The sequence below is a fragment of the Eptatretus burgeri genome, chromosome 12 (assembly GCF_056783735.1).
Source record: "Eptatretus burgeri isolate ZD-2024b chromosome 12, Ebu_testis_v1, whole genome shotgun sequence".
NCBI classification, from domain to species: Eukaryota; Metazoa; Chordata; class Myxini; order Myxiniformes; family Myxinidae; genus Eptatretus; species Eptatretus burgeri.
In genome coordinates this window covers 107,620-131,452 of record NC_140972.1, presented here as the reverse complement: position 1 = coordinate 131,452, position 23,833 = coordinate 107,620, and the positions used below count along the sequence as shown (strand labels likewise).

Below are 23,833 nucleotides of genomic sequence, written 5' to 3'. Positions count from 1 at the left end.
ATCCAAGAGTGAACATTGCCTTGGATACCATAAGAGAAGAGTTTGTTGAGTAGTGCTGGATGCTAGACAGTTTCAAAACCTTGCGATATGTCTCGAGAGATGGCTCTGATCTCATGACTGGATCTCCATCCTTTGTTGGGAAAGTAGAAGCAGCATCTCCAGTGTAGAGTGACTTGATGATCGGACATCAAGCCATTGGAGAAGAGGAAGGATTTGATGCCGACAGCGATGATTGTGGGGGGGGATTTCAACGGGAGGGGTGAGGTGGGAGATATGAGGGAGAGGGGTGAGAAGGGAGAATTGAGGGAGAAAGCTGAGGGTGAAGCTTGGATGGGGAAGAGAGTGAAGTTTACTTTGAAGAGAGAAGAGGCAGCTGATGTGAGATGGAGGGGTGAGACGGAGGCTTCGAGAGAGAGGAGAGACAATGACAGCAGACATGACTATGGGGGAGGAGGGAGAAGGGAGTTGTGGCGGAGGGGGAAGGGATGAGACTGGGTTATGGTAATGTGAAGATGGGCGTGGGTGGGGGGAGGAACAAGATTTGAGGGGTCGGAAGAGGGGGAGGTGTGATTATCGGAAAGAAAGAACATGTTTGCGATATTGAGGAGTGTATTGAATGAGAGCGTGGGATATTTGTTTGAAACGGAGCCCATGGATGTTTGAAAACCATACAATTTGGGATACCATAGGAGGAGCTGTTGGTAAAGCAGAGGACCGTGGAGAGGTGCTCAGGGAAGGGGTAGGATTGGGGGGGGGCAAGATGGGAGGAGTATGGAGGGGGTATAACAGGGGAGGAAGTAGATTTAGCAGGTGTGTGTGAATTTGCACTGAAGTTGGAAAAAAAAGAACGATTGATGGAACACAAACATGCATTGCGAAATGGGATTTTTAAAATGTGGACGTCAGAGATACATTTAATATGTTGTAGGAGGGATGGAATACAAGGTGGTTAAGCGAATGGAGAAAGGAAACGTTAAAACAGTTGGAATTTTTGGACACAGGATGAAAGAAAGGTTGAATTGAACTCAGGCATTTGAAGTAGGAGAAGAAGAGCACAGAAAGATGAAGTTGAAACATTGCAAAATAACGTTTTTTGTTTTTTTGAGGTTCGGGAAAAGGGGACAGAGTCAAGGAAAGTTTGAATAAAAGGTCATGAAGGTGAATGATGAATACCTTCACAATCAAAGTGGGATTGGAAAAGAAGAGGATGTGGAGGAAGTCACGTGCTTATGGAGGGGAGAAGGTGAGAAAGAATAATATATATATATATATATATATATATATATATATATACATATATATATATATACATATATATATATATATATATATATATATACACATATATATATATACATACATACATATATATATATATATATATATATATATATATATATATATATATATATATATATATATATATATATATATATACAGTGGGGAGAACAAGTATTTGATACACTGCCGATTTTGCAGGTTTTCCCACTTACAAAGCACGTAGAGGTCTGTAATTTTTATCATAGGTACACTTCAACTGTGAAAGACAGAATCTAATACAAAAATCCTGAAAATCACATTGTATGATTTTTAAATAATTAATTTGCATTTTATTGAATGAAATAAGTATTTGATCACCTACCAACCAGTAAGAATTCCGGCTCTCACAGACCTGTTAGTTTTGTCTTTAAGAAGCCCTCCCATTCTCCACTCATTACCTGTATTAACTGCACCTTTTTGAACTCGTTATCTGCATAAAAGACAGCTGTCCACACTCAATCAATCAGACTCCAACCTCTCCACAATGGGCAAGACCAGAGAGCTGTCTAAGGGCATCAGGGACAAAATTGAAGACTTGCACAAGGCTGGGATGGGCCACAGGACAATAAGCAAGCAGCTTGGTGAGAAGGCAACAACTGTTGGCGCAATTATTCGAAAATGGAAGAAGTTCAAGATAACAGTCAATCTCCCTCGGTCTGGGTCTCCATGCAAGATCTCACCTCGTGGAGCCTCAATGATCATGAGAAAGGTGAGGGATCAGCCCAGGACTACATGGCAGGACCTGGTCAATGACCTGAAGAGAGCTGGGACCACAGTATCAAAAAAACCATAAGTAACACACTACGCCGTCATGGATTAAAATCCTGCAGTGCACGCAAGGTCCCTCTGCTCAAGCCAGCGCATGTCCAAGCCCGTCTGAAGTTTGCCAGTGACCATCTGGATGATCCAGAGGAGGAATGGGAGAAGGTCATGTGGTCTGATGAGACCAAAATAGAGCTTTTTGGTTTAAACTCCACTCGCCGTGTTTGGAGGAAGAAGAAGGATGAGTACAACCCCAAGAACACCATCCCAACCGTGAAGCATGGAGGTGGAAACATCGTTCTTTGGGGATGCTTTTCTGCAAAGGGGACAGGACGACTGCACCGTATTGAGGGGAGGATGGATGGGGCCATGTATCGCGAAATCTTGGCCAACAACCTCCTTCCCTCAACAAGAGCATTGAAGATGAGGCGTGGCTGGGTCTTCCAGCATGACAACGACCCGAAACACACAGCCAGGGCAACTAAGGAGTGGCCCCGCAAGAAGCATCTTAAAGTCCTGGAGTGGCCTCCCCAGTCTCCAAACCTGAACCCAATAGAAAATCTTTGGAGGGAGCTGAAAGTCTGTGTTGCCCAGCGACAGCCCCGAAACCTGAATGATCTGGAGAAGATCTGTATGGAGGAGTGGGCCAAAATCCCTGCTGCAGTCTGTGCAAACCTGGTTAAGAACAACATGAAACGTCTGATCTCTGTAATTGCAAACAAAGGTTTCTGTACCAAATATTAATTTTTTTTTTTTTTTTTTTTTGTATACCTTGGTCGAGGCTCGTATGAGAGCGAACACACAACTCACAGCAAGGAGGCATGAGACAAGAGGGGCGGGAGTGGAAGGGACAAAACAGTGGGGAACAGACACATTAGGTGAACTGTGGAAGGGAGAGGGATGGGGATGGGACGGGGAACATGGCGAAGAGAAGATGGACATTTCAGGGACTTTCAGGAAGGAAAGTAGGAGAAATGAAGGAAGTGGGCTTGGGTGGATTATCGGGGGTAGAAAAGATCGAGGATTTGGATGGGGGGAGATAAGAGGTGGTGGTGAACAGCTGTTTTGAAAGCCTGGAGGGAAGAATGGGAAAGAATAGAGTGAGGAAGTTTATTCCAAAGGCGGGAAAAAAGAGGAATGAAAGAGTGAAGATGAGCAGTGATTCGTGATTTTGGTAGTTTTACCAGAAGGGGGTTGTTGGCGGACCTTGAGCGCCCTGTGGAAATGTGGTGGGGACAAATCGCAGAGAGAGCAGGGGGGGCAAGGCTGGAGAGGAGTCTGTAGAAGACAGAAAGACCACCGACCAACCTGCGGTGATTGAGTGACAGGCCCAAAGACTCAGCTTCATTGCGGGAGATGCCGATGATCTTAAATGCCCTGGTTTCGACAGCATGAAGCCGAGAAAGGTGGGAGGCAGGAGCACCAGCCCAGAGGGGAGAGCAGTACTCCATCAGGCTACGGACAAAAGCTTTGTAAGTGGTCAGGAGCTCAAGAGGGCCGAGGAAGGACTGAGCACGATGGAGGATTCCCAGTCGGCGACTGGCTTTTGAGGCGAGGTTGGAAATGTGACTTTCCCAGGAAAGGTCATGGCAGATAGTGAGACCTAGAAGCTTGAAAGAAAAGATTTCTTCCAGAGGATTGTTGAGAAAGTGGATGGGGGGGTTTTGTAAACGGTCCTTTCGAAGAGACATAGTGAGAGTGTGAGATTTGTCTGGATTGAAAGACATGTTCCACGTGTTGGACCAGTTTGTGATTTTATCCAGATCTGCAGTGAGTGAAGAAGCTGCTGCTTGCCGGTCTGAGGGATGACAGATGGTACGGCAGAGGGTGGAGTCGTCGGCAAAGAGAAATAGAGGATTTTCCAGAGAGTCCGAGAGATCATTGATGAAAACCAGAAAAAGAACAGGGCCCAGAACGCTACCTTGAGGAACTCCAGCCTGCACAGGAAGAGGGGATGAAAGAACTCCATTTAGGGCCACACGTTGACTGCGACAGGAGAGGAAGTCTGCGAGCCATGAGTGGAGATGGCCTTGAATACCATGGGAAGAGAGTTTGGTGAGTAGGGCAGGGTGCCAGACTGTGTCAAAAGCACGTGATATGTCCAGGGATACGGCTCGGATTTCCTGTCTGGCATTGAGGACCTCCATCCATTGATGGGAGAGCAGAAGCAGCATATCCAGGGTAGAGTGACCTGGTCTGAAACCAAATTGATGATTGGAAATCAAGCCATTGGAGAAGAGGAAGGATTTCATATCTGAGGCGATGATGGATTCCATCACCTTGCTGATGATTGGGAGAAGGCTGATTGGTCTGTAGTTATAGGGATCTGTTTTTGCACCTTTTTTATGCAGGGCAGTGATGTTAGCAGATTTCCAAGCAGATGGCAGATGACCTTGGGCAAATGAGAGGGTGAATAGAACAGAGAGAGGGTGAGCAAGAGCAGAAGAGCAGGCTTTGAGGACACGTGGGCTGATGCCGTCTGGACCGGTTGCAGAATCTGACTCGAGGTTTGAAAGCAAGCTCTCCACCTTGTCAGGAGAAAAGGATACAGAGTCCAGGGACAGTTGGGTGCGACTGGGTAAAGTGGGTAGAGATAGTGATGGGTTTAGGACACAAGATTTAGCTGCAAACACCGAGTTTAGACATTCAGCTTTATCACGTGTGGAATCAGCAGTGCGGCCATTTGAGGTAAGGGAGGGGATGGAGGGGGAACATACACCAGTAACAGATTTGATTAAACGCCACCAGGATTTTGAGGAGGGAGCGAGGTATGAGAGTTCAGACTTGAGATGAGAAAGATGTTGTTTTCTGGCTCTCCTGAGGGTAGATACACACTTGTTCCGAGCTTTGTGGAAAGAACTGAGATTGCCCTCAGTTGGGTTTGCTTTCCATGAGGCAAAGGCAAGTTGTTTCAGGACGACTGCCTCGCCACAAGCTTCAGTAAACCAAGGGCGGGAGGAAGGGTAAGACAACTGAACACGAGAGGGGATAAATCTGTGCATGAGGGAGAGCAAGTTTATTTGAAAGAATTCACAGGATGAGTTGATGTTTGAGAAAGTAGTGATAGGGGGGGATTTTTGAGAGAGGTGAGAGGGAGGCTTGGAGGAAGAAGAGTGGGATGGTTGCTTTGAGAGTGAGAGTGAGGGGTGAGGGGGGTGAGTTGGCACTGAATTTGGAAAAAAAGAATGGTTGATGGAAAGCGAGCATCCATGGCAAACTGTGGTTTTTAAAAGTTTTAGGTCAGAGATGCGATTTAACACAATTCTTGAAGGGTGCAATGAAGGCGAATTCAAAGCATGGAGAGAAGAAGCGCTGTAATAGTTGGATTTTTTAGGCAAGGAATGAAGGAGAGGTCGAAATGAGAGCAGTCTGTTAAAATAGCAGAAGATTAGTGCATTGTGAAACAGTAAAGAGTACCACATGTGTGAGAGAGGAAGATGAAGCATTATAAGATCGTTTTTGTTGTTAAAAATAATGTATGAGAGAGTTCAACAGATTAGGTCATGGAAGTGTATTAAAAAAAAAAAAAATCGAGGAAGAAGACGAGGAGGAAGTTAAGAGGAAGAAGAAGAAGCAGAATCGGGAGAAGGGGAGAAGGTGAGCGTGTTTTTGTTGTTGGGTGTGTATATATATATATATATATATATATGTATATATATATATATATATATATATATATATATATATATATATATATATATATATATAAATATTTTTTTTTTGTTGTTAATATTAATATATGAGAGAGTTCAACAGATTAGGTCATGGAAGTGTAAAAAAAAAAAAAAAAAAAAAAAATCGAGGAAGAAGACGAGGAGGAAGTTAAGAGGAAGAAGAAGAAGCAGAATCGGGAGAAGATGAGCGTGTTGTTGTTGTCGGTTTTTTTTTATTTTTTTTATTTTTTTTGAGATAAGAAAGAGGTTAGTTGGGAGAATGGGGGATGTTTGGAAAGTGGGGAGGATCAAAATTGAAGGTAATGGGGAGGATAGAAAATGAAGGTAATGGGGAGAAAAAACAAACAACAAAAAAAAAAACGATCGAACACCGAGTGGAACCGGTAGGCCTCAAGCCTACGCCTAGGCCTCAAGCACATGTAAGAACGTCGACAAAAATACTCACAAAATAGCACGATTTTTGAAACAAAACCGAACTAGCAACACACAGTAACATGTAGGTGAGAAAATTAAACAGTTAAAACGGGACAAATAACAACCGGAAACTTAGCTTTGAGAACGTCAGCAGGGAGCCCCAAAGGAGACCTCTCGCTGCTCAAAACCGGAACCGGAAGTGATTTTTTTTTTTTCTGTTCTGTTTTTCTGATGTATCAAATACTTATTTCATGCAATAAAATGCAAATTAATTATTTAAAAATCATACAATGTGATTTTCAGGATTTTTGTTTTAGATTCCATCTTTCACAGTTGAAGTGTACCTATGATGAAAACTACAGACCTCTACGTGCTTTTGAAGTGGGAAAACCTGCAAAATCGGCAGTGTATCAAATACTTGTTCTCCCCACATATATATATATATATATATATATATATATATATATATATATATATATATATATATATATATATATATATATATATATATATATATATATGCAGTTGCGGCTGTGGAAATTCGCAATTCATCATAAAGGTCCTCGGATCATTTATCCCGGTAAGTTGGTGTTAGATAGGTTTCCCCACCGTTGTTTAGAGGGATCTCTTCGTGTTCACCAGGCTGCGACCCTTTGAGATAGTGTTTTTATTTTTCTATCGTTATTTTGGACCAACCATACCTCACAACCAGAGCGCCAGCACCGACATCGTTCCAAAACGGCCGCAACCAAATCACCACCACTTTCACCCTTTTTACCTCCACAACCATCAACAACCCCATGCCACGAACATCGCCTCACCTTCGTTCCGAATACGACGCTCTCTTCACTGCAGGCAGAGGCAAAGGGTTCTCTCGCCGTTTGGAACGCCGGTGATTTCTATCACGTCCGCTCCCCGGGGGTCGGAGGTCAAAGTGCGGAGGTCGAATCTCGTCTCCCCGGCCCTATATAAAGCCGAAGAGAACGGAGCTTCGCGTCAGTCGGTGAAGCCGTGAGTCTGGAGGGGTTAGAGAGCCGAGCGTGAGTCAAGGGCAATCTGCGACGGTCTGGAAGGATCGGAGAGCCTGGAGAACACCAGAGGGCTACGTGGAGACCACATCCGGAGAGAGCTTGCCAGCACCAAGGCAGTCCGAGGTGATCGGACCTCGGCGCGATTTGCACATCATTGAGGGACGGACGGGGTCAAAGAGGGCATCAACCTTATCGAGCATCAACGCTGATCGAGCATCAACTCTTTCGAGCATCAGCACTGAGAGAGCGTTGATAGACCCGTTCGTTCCTCTCAACCGCGTTGCCGGCCGGGGCTCGGATCACCTCGCCTTGGCAAGGCCGCAATCAGGCACGACTGTCCTCGTGGCCATGGGGAGAAGGCGTCACGACCTGCCCATCGTTGCAAGGCCCGAGATCAGGCGCGGCTGTCCTCGTGGCCGTGGGGAGAAGGCGTCACGACCTACCCATCGTTGCAAGGCCCGAGATCAGGCGCGGCTGTCCTCGTGGCCGTGGGGAGAAGACGTCATGACCTGCCCATCGTTGCAAGACCCGAGATCAGGCGTGGCTGTCTTAGAAGCTGTGGGGAGAAGGCGTCACGACCTGCCCATCGTTGCAAGGCCCGAGATGAGGCACGGCAACGCCAGCTGCCGTGGGGACAAGACATCGCGACCTGCCCATCGTCGCACCACGAGGGTGCGGGTAAGCTGCATCGGTCTCGTGAGCCCGTTCGGTCAACCAAGGCTCACGAACTATAAAAGTCCACGGACCCTGTCTGCCACTCTCGTCTTTGGGAGTGGCCATTCCTTTGCTTTTGAATGAATGCTGTGTCGTGCTTTGAATGCTTTGAATGAATGCTGAATGAATACAGTCGTGAAGTAACGACTGTATAAGTGACTGTGCATGTACATTGATCCTTGCTCGTATTCGGTGGTATTGCTTTTGCTTCCTTTCTTGTATTATTGCATCATTACTGCCTGGTTGTACATACGTGCATGACTGCCTTTCTTGTGACGTGTGTGTGTGTAAATAATAAATGTCCTTGTGTGAAATGTAGCCCGTTCGTTGCGTCCTATTCCCTCATTGAAAGTGCCATCTTGCATCGTGGAATAATTAGTTGGGTTTTAAACACCCGGGTAAGAGAATCGGATCTGTCGAGGTCGGCGATAATACCCGCTCGGTTATCGCTGTAAAACAGAACGGACCGCTTCAGCGGTTCGTGTCCTAAGCCGACCTGCGGCGCGGTGCAGCCCCTCAGTAGGTTACCCGCACGGGTACTTAGGTATTTCGATATTCGGCGAGCGCGGGTAGAATGAGAAATTAACCCCCACCCGTGACTGGTTCCTGGTGATAATTCCAGGAGAGTCACGACTGAATTGTCTGACCGGTGGGCGATGCAGTTGCGATTAGAGTTACGCGGCCAATCGCACGCCGGCGGGCGCGAATTCGTAACAATATATATATATATATATATATATATATATATATATATATATATATATATATATATATATATATATATACATATATATATATATGTTTTTTTTTTTTTAAGATGAGGTGAAGGAAAAGTTTGAATAAAAGGTCTGAAGGTGTATGGATATACCTTTATGATCAAAGTGGAATTGCAAGTGTGGAGAAGCACAGTAGAAGAAGGAACAGGAAGAGTGGGTAGAGGAAGTCACGTTGTTACGGGAGGTCAAAGGTGAGAAGGGAATAGATATATATTTTTATTTTTATTGTAAGACATGAAACAGAGAGTATGGTTGGGAGAAATTGAAAAAGTGGTGCAGGGATTGTGGTGAAAATAAAAACTAAAGTAAATATGAAAAGGGAACTCCCAGGAAGTGCATGAAAGGAAATTGTGTTTTTGGCAATGTAAACACTCCTTTTTGAAGATAATTAATGGCTTACCTCCATTGAAAGACTAATCGTTGGTCAGCCCCAATTCGCCTCACAGTGGTCTCAATTCATCCTATTCAAACATGCCTTGCCTTGGAAACACGATCCGCTCTCATGGAATAATTAAAGTATATAATTTAAATATTATATCTGATTTGAGAATCGGATCTTGTGGACTAAATTAGTGTCAAAATCTGGAGTGAAATGTGAAAATTTATACAAATTAATGATTTTTTTTATAATTAAGTGTATTTATTGAAGCGAAACATGAAACTTAACTTTTTCTACTTTTCAGATGATTATATTGAGTGAAGAAAATAATTAAGGAGTGTGCAGAAAGAGTAACTTCATTGAGCTCAGCTCCATGCTATCGAATGCAACTCCAGGCGCAAATCCAGGTCCTTTGTTTCAGCAATTACGTTCAAAGTTTGCTTTTTACCGTTTTGTGTGATCATCTCTCATGGCAAAATATTAACAAAAATATTGTTACGTTTGGAGATGAGGTGGGGGGGAGGGGTGTATTCAAAGGGTAGCGAGGATGCGTAGTTTGGAAGTATTGTTTGTTCGAGCCGCTAGCATCTTGATGTATGACGGAGGGATGAAGATATGCTAATTTGTCTTGTAAATGTGCATTTCTGAAAGGGAGAAATATTTAACCATCAAGCAAATAGCGAGGAAAAGGGATTGGGTCAGTTGTCTTTCATGTTTTCCTTTGATATAACAGTGACAAGCTATGGGAGAGAGGTGTGCAGTGTCCTGAGAGGGAGGGACGCACCCGCACAACTCCGTGAGTGGCAGAAAGGCTGAAAGAAAGTCAATGAGAGAGCCTGGAAGCTTCAAGAAGGCCAGAAAGGCTGAGAGATGGCCAATGGGGGAGCCTGGATGCTGAGAAAAGAAGACACCAGGTTACGCAGAGGACTGACTCAGACCTGGGGATGATCAAGCAGGGACCGTCGATACTCAGTGGAGTTCTTATCAATCGTTCCTGTGTTAACTGGGTACTCAGAATTGGAAAGAAAGTAGAGGAGAGAGGGAGAAAGTTGGTGGATTGTCCTTTGGTGGTGGTGGTTGGCATCAAGTCATGGTTGGAGTTGAATCATAGTTGGATCGATGGAGCTATTTGCGACATCTTTGCTTTGTTAAAGAGCCGGTGGAGCATGAGACAAGAGGGTCAATCTCGAGCTGGGTTCATTTGCCGCCATCGTCCTTCAACTTCCTCCTCGACCAAATGGTGCTGCGCTTGTGAAGACAGGAGACAGAGAAAGGATTCACTGTTGTGTGTGTGTGTGTCCTCCATACCTCCAAAACCATGAAATCTCACAGCCTGAAGCTTTGCATGCATACTAAGGCGACTCCAAGGAAGTGCAAAGTGAAAATTGCGTGTTAGGGTTAATTAAAACACCCCTTTTGATGGTATCATTAACGGCCTTATTTCATTATTTTCTTTCTCAGGTGCTTCCTCAGCCACCTCATTTTTATGGGGTCTTAAGGTGATTCCTGGGTTACCTCACAAGGGTCTGAAGCCACCTTGTTTTTTTGGCCTTCTCAACCAATCCTTGACTTGGAACAGGCCGCAAGAATTTCTAACCGTTAGTTTTTTTCACTATCCTCACTCAAATTATCGATACCTACAAATCGCTACATACATTGCAATACTTATAAATGCCTGGATAAGCCAGCCTTCATGGCTTTGTTTCATTTCCACACATGCCATAACCTCGAAAATCTTTTAAACTGTGCAGAATTACAAAATTTAAGCTCTGGAATTGACCTTAGCAGCAGTTCCGACTGCAAAAAGTGTTTATTTGTCCAATTTGGACATTACTTGGGCATTTTGGGGTGCATGGGTTTATTGCCGGCAATTGGTAATCGCTCGCCAAATTAGGTGTTCCGTTGGAGGGCTTGCTTGAGTGCTTAAGTCACTTGCCAATTGCCCTGCAGTCAGTAGCAGTACAGTTCGTGCCCCAATCAGGATGTTCAGTCAGCATTTGCTTTACACGGTAGATGTACGTATGCAGCACGCATAGAAGTGGTACATATGAGCAGATTTGGATCTGCAGGGACTCTCCATTGGTACGTGGGCTTGCCATGCCTGATACGGGTGACGTGGTGGTAAAGTTTCATCCTGTATCTTATGGAGGTTTTATCAGGTTTAGCTTTGATCTCGTGACTTTCGAAAGTAATTGGTTATCCGGTATGCGTTACAAAGGTTATGTGGTTTCTCTTTGTGAGTTTCAAAGCAAAAAGTATTTGACAACACCCGATTTCCGAGCCATTTGCCATATTAACGTGTTTTCAAAATGAATGAGCCAAATGCTTTTCCACCTGTCACATGCAGCTGTTTAGAAAGATGAACGTTTATGCCCATCTTGAAACAGTTAGATAAATGCAATGTTGTTGTTTTTTATTTGTTTAAATTCCCCCAAAACAATAGTGAAAGCTATTTAAGGTTTTTGGATTGCATACAGTATGTACTGTCTAGGTAATATCCAATCTTTCGATTCCCCAAAATTGCCCATATCGGCTAAGTTCTGATGTGTGTGTGTGTGTGTGTGTGTGTGTGTGTGTGTGTGTGTGTGTGTGTGTGTGTGTGTGTGTGTGTGTGTGTGTGTGTGTGGGGGGGTGTGGGTGTGTGTGTGTGTGTGTGGGTGTGTGTGTGTGTGTGTGTTTGTGTGTGTGTGTGTGTGTGAAGATTATTCATAAAGGATAACATTTTCTCTTTTCTTCCCCCCCCCCTGCACCCCCCCCCCCCCCACTCTATATATATATATATATATATATATATATATATATATATATATATATATATATATATATATATATATATATATATCTCTCTCTCTCTCTCTCTCTCTCTCTCTCTCTCTCTCTCTCTCTCTCTCTCTCTCTCTCTCTCTCTCTCTCTCTCTCTCTCTCTCTCTCTCTCTCTCTCTCTCTCTCTCTCTCTCTCGGTGTGTGGGCCATTACTATGTCTGGACGGTGTTTGGCACAGGACGTGTCCGGGCGGTGTTTGCCTCCTGCTCCAGGCAGTGTTTATAGTATGAGCAGTAAAAAATGAATTTCAGACATTATTTTGCTTCCATCTTCACTGTTATGCAATGCAGAATCATTTTGATGAGGCGGTGTGAATCGTAATAAATGCTCCACCGCACGTCGATCTTCCCTTCCTCTCAACTCTTGCTGCCTTCCTTTCCCCTACCCATCCTCACTCTCCCTCCCTCCTTGCTCCCTTCCCTCCTCACCCATCATCAAACATATACTTACCAATACCTATAAACTTACCTTCCGAGGTGGTAGATTGTTTTTCTTTAAATCAACAATTAAATTCTGTTTTCAAGGCACACATCCTTTAATGGAATAACACAGCTGTGTGAGCTCCGTCCCTAGTTTGTCTTGTGAAATCATTTGGAATGACATTCTGAAGTATGTTTAAATGTTGTTCCCAATTGCAGCTTTTCTTCGGGTACATCTCTTTAATTGTACAGGATACCACGTGACCCATTACTTTTTCAAACACCTGAAATGGAGCAGATTCTAAAAAATTATTTTCTTTCTGTGAATTATTCTGTAAGAATGACAACGACATGGCATGCCTCCACAAATGATTTCTTCTTCGAGTTCATGGCTTTCACAGATTGATGAGGAGACCTAAAATGAAGCCACATTGAAGTCAACAGCAGGTAAGCAAATTCAAACGCAATACATTCATGTGTTTTAACGAGTTTTATTTGCAGGAAACAGACATTGATAGAAGAGAGTTACATAAAGACTACAGGAAGAACAAGTAAATCAGAAGAAAAATAACAGCTCGGTGAACTGGCATGCATAATGTGAAGAAGTTGTGAAAGGACTGCCCAATAATTTTACTGATGAACCCCAAGACAATACCATTTAAAACTTATTCAATAAACCACTTATAGAATCATATGTTCGGCACAAAATTTGCAAAGAGACAAAAAACCACAAATGCTGAATAATCACGAATTTAATCCCTTAAAAGCTCCATTATTAGCTGCACCCTTTCATTACGTGCTCTCGGCGATGGCATCAAATCGAGAGTTGCCCACGATCTTGGGTGCGACACGTTTAAACCGGTATTTCCTTCAGATCCACTTCGATAGGGTAATGGTCACTGAAACACAGAGCCTGTGGGAGTATCAGGAAAAGGAATCCTTTAACCACGTTACTTTTAACATGTCCTCATAAACATTTCAAATCTTATCTTTTATAATCAAACTTATTTATTTAACAGATCATATGCATTGTTTATAATAGTACAGTCGTCTCTGGGTACTTTAAATTCCAAACACACATTCATCATCTTATGTGTTTACTGGGGACATTTATCACCTCTTAAATGTTGGTCCAGGGTCATTGAACTCATCCTCAATTAAAATGGGAAAAAGTATTATATAAAACAGAAATTTCAATAAACTGGGAAAACCAAAAAAAATCATTATGCAGATGGAACACAGAACTGTATTAATTGTAAACCAGATAGATATAAATGAAGTAGAAATGTAACACTTTCATTGCCATGTAAAACCCGATTGAAGTACTTGTGCACACTTTATGGAACGCCAAGTAAAACCAAGCACCAAACGATGAACCATCAATAGAAAAGTCCACTATGAATGATCGGTATGTTCTGAATGTCCAATCAGTGACAGGTATACCCTGCTCATACCTCATTCTCACTGAGAGAGTATTCCGTCTGAGTGTTCAAAGGTTTTGCTGATCCAGGTACAATAGCCTCTTGTAATGCCGATCCAAAAACCACAAATCTGTAAGTTTGAAAACACGTGAAGGGAAACAAGGGGGAGAGAACCGTATTACACACAGAGGAAGGTCACTCCAACCCTACCCCTAAACCTAACCCAAACAGCACACAATATCTCATCATTATATTTATCATGATAGGGTGTTGTGCCATTGGATGCACCAATGAATCGGTGAAGGATTTTAGAATGTGAGGATTCCCTGCAGATCCCACAAGGAAAAAGGTTGGGAAAACAAATATAAAAAAGACATAAAATGTCACAGCCCCCGTTGTTTGAGTAATTTTGTTGTGTGGACGTAAAGGGCTAGCCCATATTTATGTGCAACTAAAATGGACGCCTGTCTATCAGTCGGCCATCTTCGATCTGATGTGGAAAAATAAATGACTAGCATATGTAAGACAATCATTCGTTATCTGTGTGACAAGTTTAAACAACATCGGTAAATGCATGTCCGAGGAATGGTTGAGGACACACGCACGCAGGGACGTGAACAGAAACCAAATCCATTCGCCCTCATTTCACACGAAGTCCAACGGAGGCTAATAAAGTTACTCATCTGAGATGGAAACCGACTTCGGAGTGGTTTCTGTGCCAGGTGTGTGTGTGTATGTGTGTGTGTGTATGTGTGTGTATGTGTGTGTATGTGTGTGTGTGTGTGTATGTGTGTGTGTGTGTGTGTGTGTGTGTGTGTGTGTGTGTGTGTGTGTGTGTGTGTGTGTGTGTGTGTGTGTGTGTGTGTTCATTTATGGGTAGTGATGTAATCATATTGCAGTTGGGAGTTCATGAGTCCAACTGATAGTCACACATAAATCATCATGAAACATATAAAGATAATTTATTACAAATCAAGAACACGTTTTCGCAAAGTTCCTTTGAAGTAAACAATTCACTTGTGTGTCTGCAAGGTGTTTATTTATTATCTTGCCAAAACGAAGTTTTTGCAAGATATGTGAGTCAGCTTGTATGTTTTTTTTTTTTTTGCTTGTTTTTTTTTTTTTTTTTTTTTTTGTTTGTCTGTAATCATGTATAAAAAATTCTGCAGAGCACAGTTCTCACTGGAAATGTTTGTAACTTCGCATATCAGAGGCCTATAGAGGTCCCTTTCAGTGCACAAAATTTTGACGGTCAAGGTCACTTTGTCGCAAATCAGGGGAGTCGACGAAACCCTTATTTTTTGAGTAATTTTGATCGGATCGTCTTCAAACTTCATGGGAATATAGTTCATGGTCTGGCGCTCAGCTGATTAGTTTTTGGTGGTGATTGGCCTTGACCTTCATGGTTAGCACCTGAGGTCAAACATATTTGACCCCAAGGTCAAATTTTCAAGTTTTAGGAACCATATCATGCAGTACCTCAAATTGAACACCTCGATGAGTGCTTTCTAGATCTGTCAAGCTTGAGACATTATGACATCATTTGGTGACGTTACGAGGCAAGCGCATATTTTTCATGGTTACTCTGTAGAACGATTCTCATCGGAATCTCTCGTAGGCAGATATTCCTCAAGGAGTCGCTCCTGGTGGATAGCAGCTCTGTTCACCTCAGTGTGACCTTAAAGAAGTCACACGTGGTCACCTTTTGGCAAGATACGGGTCACCCTGCGGGTGACATTAGTTTATTTATTTATTGATATTGCATTAAGTCAAAATGTTGTCGTTAACATTGGTTCATGTTAACCAACACCAGGCTTGTGGTTAACAACTGAAGCTTTGTCATTGTTCGAGGAAAGGGAACGAAAAGGAAATAGGTTGAAGGTTTGGAAAATAAGGGAAAGGGTTGGGGATTGTTCACAGGTTAGGAACCTGGGTGCAGTGGGGTCGGGAGAAGAACAAGTGTCACATTTTTGTGAATGTTTTAACTGAATAATCCCAAATAGCACATCATTCAAGATTGTAATTGCTCTTGCTATATAATGTCCCGATATAATTGAGGAATCGCAAACAAACCCGTCATTTGCAGAGTTGATATCCTCTTTCACCATTGTGTCCATATTCTCATCAATGAGCCAAAGGAACTGATCAAACTTGTTCAAACTTCCGTCCTCCTGAGGATGTGTCATGGCACTAAAGTCTCCGAGAAACATTGCGTTCATCTACAGAAGAAACAGAAAAGGGTCATGTAATCTCTTTGGATCCTCGATCAGCAGAATTATATAATTTAATTTCCAATCTTCCTTCCAGATTAAGGATTGAAAGATGTGTGATTGTTGTTGTGTAAATGTTCTCATATCCACAAATGAAATATGTGTGATCATCGTTGTGTGAATGTTCTCATGTCCACGATTGAAGAATGTATGATCGACGTTGTGCAAATGTACTTGTGTCCAAGAAGGTATATTTATGACTCCATTGATTACGTTGGTTTCATGGACCCTTAAACCAAGGAATCCATCCAAACATACGTTGTACTTATTGAGCCCTTGACTTTCACCATTGTTATTAAACTTTCTGGAGCATCTGTCGAAGTTTTTAAAGATTAATTTCACAACATACTTGTGTCATAAATGATTGAATTTACAATTATATTATAAAAATATTTCAAGTCATAAAGTATGTGGAGTGGATATTAAATTTACAACGGGACATCTGCACAGGTTATTTAAAAAACGAGCTTTTTATTGTTCTTACCGTGTTGTACCACATTGATTGAACTGCTTGAAACATTGAAGAAAGTTTACGACTTTCTTTATTCACTTCTTTTGGATCCGTCCAAATGGGGATAAGAGTGAAATCCTTGATACCTGAAAAAACCAAAATTTGTTATCGTCTGTAATTGAGAAACTCACAATTTTGCACAACACAGGCACAAGCACCACCACCAGGTGTATCTCTCATGAAAACGATGTATATATGAACAGATGTTTGGTACGACAGAACTTTAATGTGGATACAAACAAACGTGACATAATAGTGACCGGCGCTTTTCGTGCTGTACTCTTCAGGGTAAAAATCGCAGCAAGTGAAGAAGGAACTGAAGGCATGTGCCTTATACGCAGGTCTCCAGTGCAGGTGTCTCAATAAGGTAGACGCTGATTGGTTCAACAGCCTGGTGTTGGCTTCGTGGTTAGGGTGGCTGCTTGGGATCCTACGTTCCTGAGTTCAAGCCCCGTTGGCCGCTGAATTAAAAATACACCAGGAGGTTGACTCAGCCTGTCATCCTTCTGAGGTCGGCATGGCAAAATGAGTACCAGTGTACTGGTAAGGGGGGCACTGCATCAGCGGCATCCCAACCAATGATGCAACCAGCAGCCACAGGCTGCACTCGATAGAGAGAGGTTCAACCGTAATGACGTCACGTTTAATCCGAACGCCCATTGGTCGGCTCATCTTCACCTCGAGCTCCCATTAGCAGAGTTTGTTGATGATTGACGTTTGCAACCACATCCTTGAGAGAAGGGGGATGGGTTTCGCCTGAGGTCCATTCACCGTTTGTTACCGTACTTCCCTTGATAGTGCAGCGGATTACTGAAATAATCTTTCACTTGGTGGTGCAAGCACCAAATTTGGTATACATGTGCGCCAGGACCTATTCTCTTTGAAAAGTATGTTACTCATGTTGAAAACAAAATGGCCGCCATTTTTCAAGATTGCTGCCATTTGAAGTGGTTTGAATCTGTGTTTGAGCTAAATTTTGATGGAATAATGCTATTTTAATGTTCTATGCATCGAAATATATGTTTTTGAGTTAGCAAAATCCATTTCTGCACTTACAAAATCGTAATTATTGAAAACTAAGATGATATGGCCGGAATTAAATGACGACAGGCTCTTTTAGCGCTACATTTTGCAAAAAGAAAAAATGAAGAATGATATAGCATATACAGCAGGAAATTATTATCTTTTGATTCACGTGGTGGATTAGTCAATCATTTACTCCTCACATTTGCATGCACACAACTGTGTACACTTGAGACTGAAGCGATAGCATTTACATCGCCCTCGGCATTCCGTCTTGCAGCCACATTTTGTTAACTGCTGACAACTCTGAGCAATGGGTGGAAGGGTCGTCCAAAAGACTTGCCAGACCTCACCATCTTTTGGTGGTACTTGGCACTATTTCGTCTCAGTGTATCCTCAATACCACCTCCTTCATCCAATCTGGATGGGTCCAACCTGATCGGTAACTGGTGGATTGCCTGAAATTGTGGTTGGTTTTTGCTATCATGGAATAACCATCAGAACTACACTCATAACGGGTTGGGGGAGACTTCAACTCTTCTTTTATATCAGTCTGACAGAGGCAACACTTCCTCCAGTCAGTTTTAGGAGTACAACTCAACGGATTATTAGTGGACATATTGAACAGGTTAAGGCCGAGGGTTTATCCTTTTACCACCTAACCATACAAAATACATAAGCAAATAAGATATGGGATACAACTAGGTTCATACATACAAATGCCCTACACCTAGCCCGATCGTTCATCCAGTGCCATTTAAGTCCCGTGCGATCTGTACACCTTGCGGGTAACTGAAGCCCCATTACCCTTGGCTCGGCTCTCCCGCGCTGGCACATCCTGTGAATTCAGGCGCGGCTATCTAATAGTTTAATACTACAACTAGCTATACTTCTAGCTGAAATATATACAGGGGCTTTTTAGATAGCATTTGGGACACTCAAGTATACTACAAACTACAGGTTAGGTTAGTAAACTCCAGCTACAAGTAGTACACTATAAGCCGACACTGAACCCCATGCTGAGTCTCACAGCAGTGATGTCACCAGTGTGCCCTGGTTGTGCTTTAACATCACTCTTATTCACATAATGTAATAGAGCTTGACTGCATCACCTCAATACATGATCACAGATGTTGCCCAGCAATATCACAGATGTTGCCCAGCAATATCTGAGATAATTTTGTAAGACAGCTACAAAAGTACTGATTTTAAGTCATGCAATGGCCGCCATCTTGAAAACTGGTAACCATTTTCGAATATTAGTGCCAAAATATATTTCTCCAGTCAAAATACAATCTATTTAACATTTGGATCAATAGCATGTTCCTATTTATAGACGTTTAGCACTGAAAACCCTTTTTCCTATTTTATGTGGTGGCCATTTTGTTTTTCAACGTGGGTTACGTACTTTTTCTGAGAGAATGGGTCCTGGAGCACATGTATACCAAATTTGGAGCTTGTACCATCAACTGAAAGATTCTTGTGGGATACTGACTTAATCTGCCCTACTATGATCCTTCCACACTGAAAGAGACACAGAGATCATACAAATTCCTTTTGACGACATAGTATTGGATCGGTGGTAAGGATGAAGGTTGCTTCCAACATACGTCAATGAAACAAGCTCCGACCTCGGCTCAATATCCTGAGCATACAGTATCTGCATTGTACTGGTCTGCACAGATAGGGTTGGCAAACAGGTGCTGTGCAATGGCAGATGAAGCAGGTACAGTGGCCGGTGGTTGCGGGATATTTCTACATGCTCGCACTGGATGTGTTCTAACCCTCACAATCCTTCTTCGAATCGTCAAGGGGACCCACCTCACAAAGCCCCTTTTCGAGCGTACGGGTTGTCATGGTAACGGTGCGCAAGTGGGGCGGGGTGAGCTTGGGGGGACTCTGCACCCACCGAGACGGGACTCATATAAAAAGAATTGGAGAGGTCCGTGAAAAGAAAGCGAGAGAGGAAGCGCGCAGGAAGGAAGCGAGAAAAGCAAGCGAGGAAGCGAGCGAGTGAGCATGTTGGTGTCTGACCAGGGCCAACAAGACAATTCGCCAGTCAGTTCGTCCTTTCCAGTGCTTGAGCAAGCGAGCGTGTGGTGCGCATGTGGGTGTGAGCAGCGCTGACAATGAGTGAGGCACGGGTCGGTCACAACGAATGAGGTGCAGGTCAGTCACCAACGGACTGTGTGTCACTGGACGTCACCAGTTTCGTGAAGTGTGAGGAGCTGCCCGTGTCACAGCACCAGGGTCGAAACCCACGACAAACTATCTGGGTGCCCCCCAGACGTCGACTGGCGTTAAAGGCTGTGGGCGAGAGGGTGCACGGCAAGGCTGGGTGCTGGCGACGGACGTGACACACACACACACACACACACACACACACACACACACACACACACACACACACACACACACACACACACACACACACACACACACACACACACACACACACACACACACACTTCAGGACGTTTTAACTTGACGAATGACTTCTCTCTGTTGAGCGAGACGACTCTTCTCCCCCCCCCCCAAATGATCTGCTGGGTACCCTTGTCTGTGTTTAGTTGTAAGTAAGTCAACCCCCGATTAGCATCTGCTCTCTGTCTCTTTCCTGTCATTTTCATTGATTTTGACTGATTAACTATTCATTTCGATTGCTTTGGAATTTATTCACTTATTTACCTCAGGAAGTAAAAAGTTATTTTATTTATTTATATATTTTATGATTAATTAATCATTTGTTGATGTCCAACCTGTCCGTGTTTGTCCTTTCCTTCCATTGGTCTCGCATTGTCCAAACCCAGATAGACTGGGAGGTAATTACCACACATTTGATCAAAAATAGTTTTATTTATTTTAAAAATAAGGTGTGTATATATATATATATATATATATATATATATATATGTATATATATGTATATATATATGTATATATATGTATATATATATATATATATATATATATATATATATATATATATATATATATATGTATATGTTTTGAATGTACATGTTTGTATTTATTAAATATATATAATTTTTTTTTCATTGTTGATATTTATATTTTCCAACGAAATGTTTATGCTTGTATATTGAACAGAAAACATACCTTGGTGTGTTTTGATTATCATTCATCTACACTCATAAATGTGTGTGTGTGTCAGGCCATCCATCCGTCCGTCTCCTTGATACTCCAAAACGATGAAAAATCGGGGCCCTGAACTTTGCATGCATACGAAGGGAACTCCAAGGGAGTGCATGAATGAAAATTGGGTGTTTAGGTTCATTAAAATACCCCCTTTGAAGATATAACATGTTGACAATGTTGGTTCATGCCTGGTGTTTGCTCAATGGTGAGGGTGGTTGGCTTGGGATCCGAGGATCCTGAGTTCAAATCTGTCTTGGCTGATGAATTAATACCAGGTGGGGTTGACTCTGCCTGTCATCCTTCTGAGGTCGGCAAAATGAGTGCCATTTTGCTGGTATCCTGTGTCAGAGTGGTGACTTGTCCAGGATTGTGCCCAATAGCCAAGGAGACTGCTTCGGCAGCACCAACACTCTGCACAGAGTCTGGTTCCAATGGATGGATGGATGGATGGAATGTTAACTCATTGTGTTTGCTCTTTTCCCATTTAATTTCGACCCAAGGAGTACACCAGAATGCACACCCCTGTTTCGAATTACCTTTTGTGGATTTGTCTTTGGAAAGCAGTGCTATGAGGATTTTGTAACAAAGCACATCGTTGGTACACTCGGTCCTTGGAAAAGAAGAAGCTCAATTTTTTTGCCAACCTCAGAAGGATGACACGCTGAGTCAACCCCACCTGGTCTTAATTCAACAGCTAAGCGGAATGTGAACTCAGGACCCTCGGATCCCAAGCTCATCACTCTAGCCATCAAGACATCACAAAGCAATACGCTCAATCTATGAACGTGGAAATCTGCTTCAAAGAAAAAAAAAATCTCAAGTTTGCCACTCATGTTGAGCTCAAGGAGAACCTATCACTGATCGCTCGACTGCTCATCAATGCATGATCACACCCAGATGTTGATCTCCAAGTCGCTGTTGTCATGTGTGAGTTCAGTTCCATTCCAAGATCTCTATTTACATCAGATGGCTCCCTTTAAGTCTGCCTGGACCAGCTAAGCTGATGGCGATCTTGGAAGCTCACACACAAAAGGACAATGAACCAAGTTATCTCAACACTGATCTCAAAACAATCACAGACAATGTGGAAGAGCGAGATACCGATTATACGGTGTCCTCATTCCGGGATCTCAAAATGTATTATTGAACTCGTATAAAAACATGGAACCCGACTTGCTTCCAATGTTCCATAACATATCAACACATTCAATACAATAAACATTAGATTTATCATAAAATTCCCATGGGAATACACCAGGCCCTGGACCAATGGGGGTGTTATGGAACAATCAAACTAACTCATGAACAATCGCACAATAATAAATCACATTCCAAATCTGTAATGAAGTCTAATGAAATATTAGTAAATATTGTTTTGTACTGATAAAAGAGCATTGTGTAAACTAAAATGTGAAAGATTTTAATACTTACTGGTGTTATTGGCCTGAAACCTCACGTAGAATGACTCTGGATGAAAGATATTATAATCTCTTGATTTTGGACCCTGTTCCGTGGAATCATATTTCATCTCCACCAAGTCTGATCTGCAAACAAACAAAACCAGTAACTAAACTTGCATTGAATCATGTACAACATGTAATACAAACTTCCTGCTCACATTTCTTACATCAAGCATTTTCAACTTTTATATGTTTGGGTCGACCCCTTGACACATATGGCAAAAACAGAGACCCCTTTCAGGGAGTGATCCCTCCCAGGAAATGAAAACTTCTTTAATACATGGTGTCAGACTCACGGAGAAGTTACAAACAAATCGCACACACGCACACACACACACACACACACACACACACACACACACACACACACACACACACACACACACACCCATCACTTGTTCCAGGACTTTCAGTCATCTGATTGTTCTTCCTGCACATTGAAGTTATAATTGTGGTCACTTGGTATCTGTTGGTCATACTTCCCAGGGTCATGTTTCCAGTATTAACTCTGTTGAACTGAACTTGGTTCACCGGAGCACTGATAACCATTTGTATGCGGACATTGTTCCACTGTGTAATTGTTCTTTCACCGAATGTTTTTCTTTGTCTACTTCCGGTAATTTCCCGTGAATCTCATGAACCAGTTTCCTCGTATTTGTTCCTCTGCTCGTCTGTTGAAGAATATTCCCTTCGTGATCTTGTCAACTTGGTTCATCATTCTCAACACTTGAAACCTATTGATCTTCTTCTTTCTCTGCTTAGAGGTTGGGGGATATTTGGGGGTTTTGATCTTTTTCCTACACGGTGTGTGCTCTTCCTATTGTCGCTCTCGTTCTGCTCATGTTCCATGTACTTTTATGGTAGAGTTGTGTTTATTTTTGACATACTCAACATTTGGATTCTTGTGTCCACAATGTATGACATCACAGTTTGAGTGGTTGTTCGTGAACAGAGCGTTCTGTTTGCCATGAACTTGCCTGCCACACAACTCAAGTTGACACCATGCTAATTGCCTTGTTCATTCCTCTTTCATTTCTTTTTGATCAGCACTCCGTCAGCTTTCCTCCAGCCTGATGGAACTGTTCCTTTTGAGAAGGGATTTCTGCTCGATTAAACAGATGGATGTACACACGTCATTCAGAATCTTGGAATGGATCTGATCTGATCTGATCCTGGGAACCTGTGTGGTTTTTCAGTGATTGCTATTATTTTATAAATTGGTACAATATGATGACGGTTGTGACAGAGAACAAAATAGAAATTAAAGAGATATTGTCCATGAAAAATGTTCAAATTCAGATTCAAGTTTGTTTCATTCTGTATTATCTTCAAGTTTTGAAGGTTTATCCTTTCTCTTCATCACAAATAGATGAATCATGAAGTTGTAGATCCCTTGATAAATGTGTGCAGGAAAAAAAGGGAAAGGATGTGATGAGAATCCAGCAAGGAAGGATGTTGGTAAGAAACGATGGACATCGTGGGAATGGAGTTATCAGTGAAAAATCCCATTTTTATAAATATTATGTGAACTTTGACAAGAAAAAAATGTTTAAAATTCACTTTTTACATCCCATTCTCAAATCATCTTGGTTCAACAAACGTCATGTTGTGGATGTTTACAGAAGGGAATAAAATTGATCTCACACCCCTGTATTTAATGATCCTTATCAAGATGATTCG

The 23,833-nt window shown here is 42.5% G+C and overlaps 1 protein-coding gene and 1 long non-coding RNA gene across 4 annotated transcripts in view; one reads left to right on the top strand and one right to left on the bottom strand.

Annotated features, from left to right (window-relative positions):
- Nucleotides 1–12,047: 12,047 nt before the first annotated feature.
- Nucleotides 12,048–23,798, top strand: LOC147014941 (uncharacterized). The gene is made up of 2 exons (XR_015050162.1): nucleotides 12,048–12,759; nucleotides 23,201–23,798. It is a non-coding gene; the product is annotated as an uncharacterized LOC147014941 (long non-coding RNA).
- LOC147014940 (deoxyribonuclease gamma-like) overlaps nucleotides 12,771–23,833 on the bottom strand; it is a 41,233-nt gene continuing 30,170 nt past the window's right edge. For all 3 annotated transcript variants that reach the window (XM_085849209.1, XM_085849208.1, XM_085849210.1), the window contains exons 4-8: nucleotides 22,125–22,237; nucleotides 16,488–16,600; nucleotides 15,807–15,952; nucleotides 13,767–13,863; nucleotides 12,771–13,225 (exon numbers count right to left, since the gene is read on the bottom strand). In XM_085849209.1, coding sequence (XP_085705335.1) covers nucleotides 13,166–13,225; nucleotides 13,767–13,863; nucleotides 15,807–15,952; nucleotides 16,488–16,600; nucleotides 22,125–22,237 — 529 coding nt within the window. In that variant the 3' untranslated portion in view covers nucleotides 12,771–13,165. The remainder of the gene's footprint in view (nucleotides 13,226–13,766; nucleotides 13,864–15,806; nucleotides 15,953–16,487; nucleotides 16,601–22,124; nucleotides 22,238–23,833) is intronic.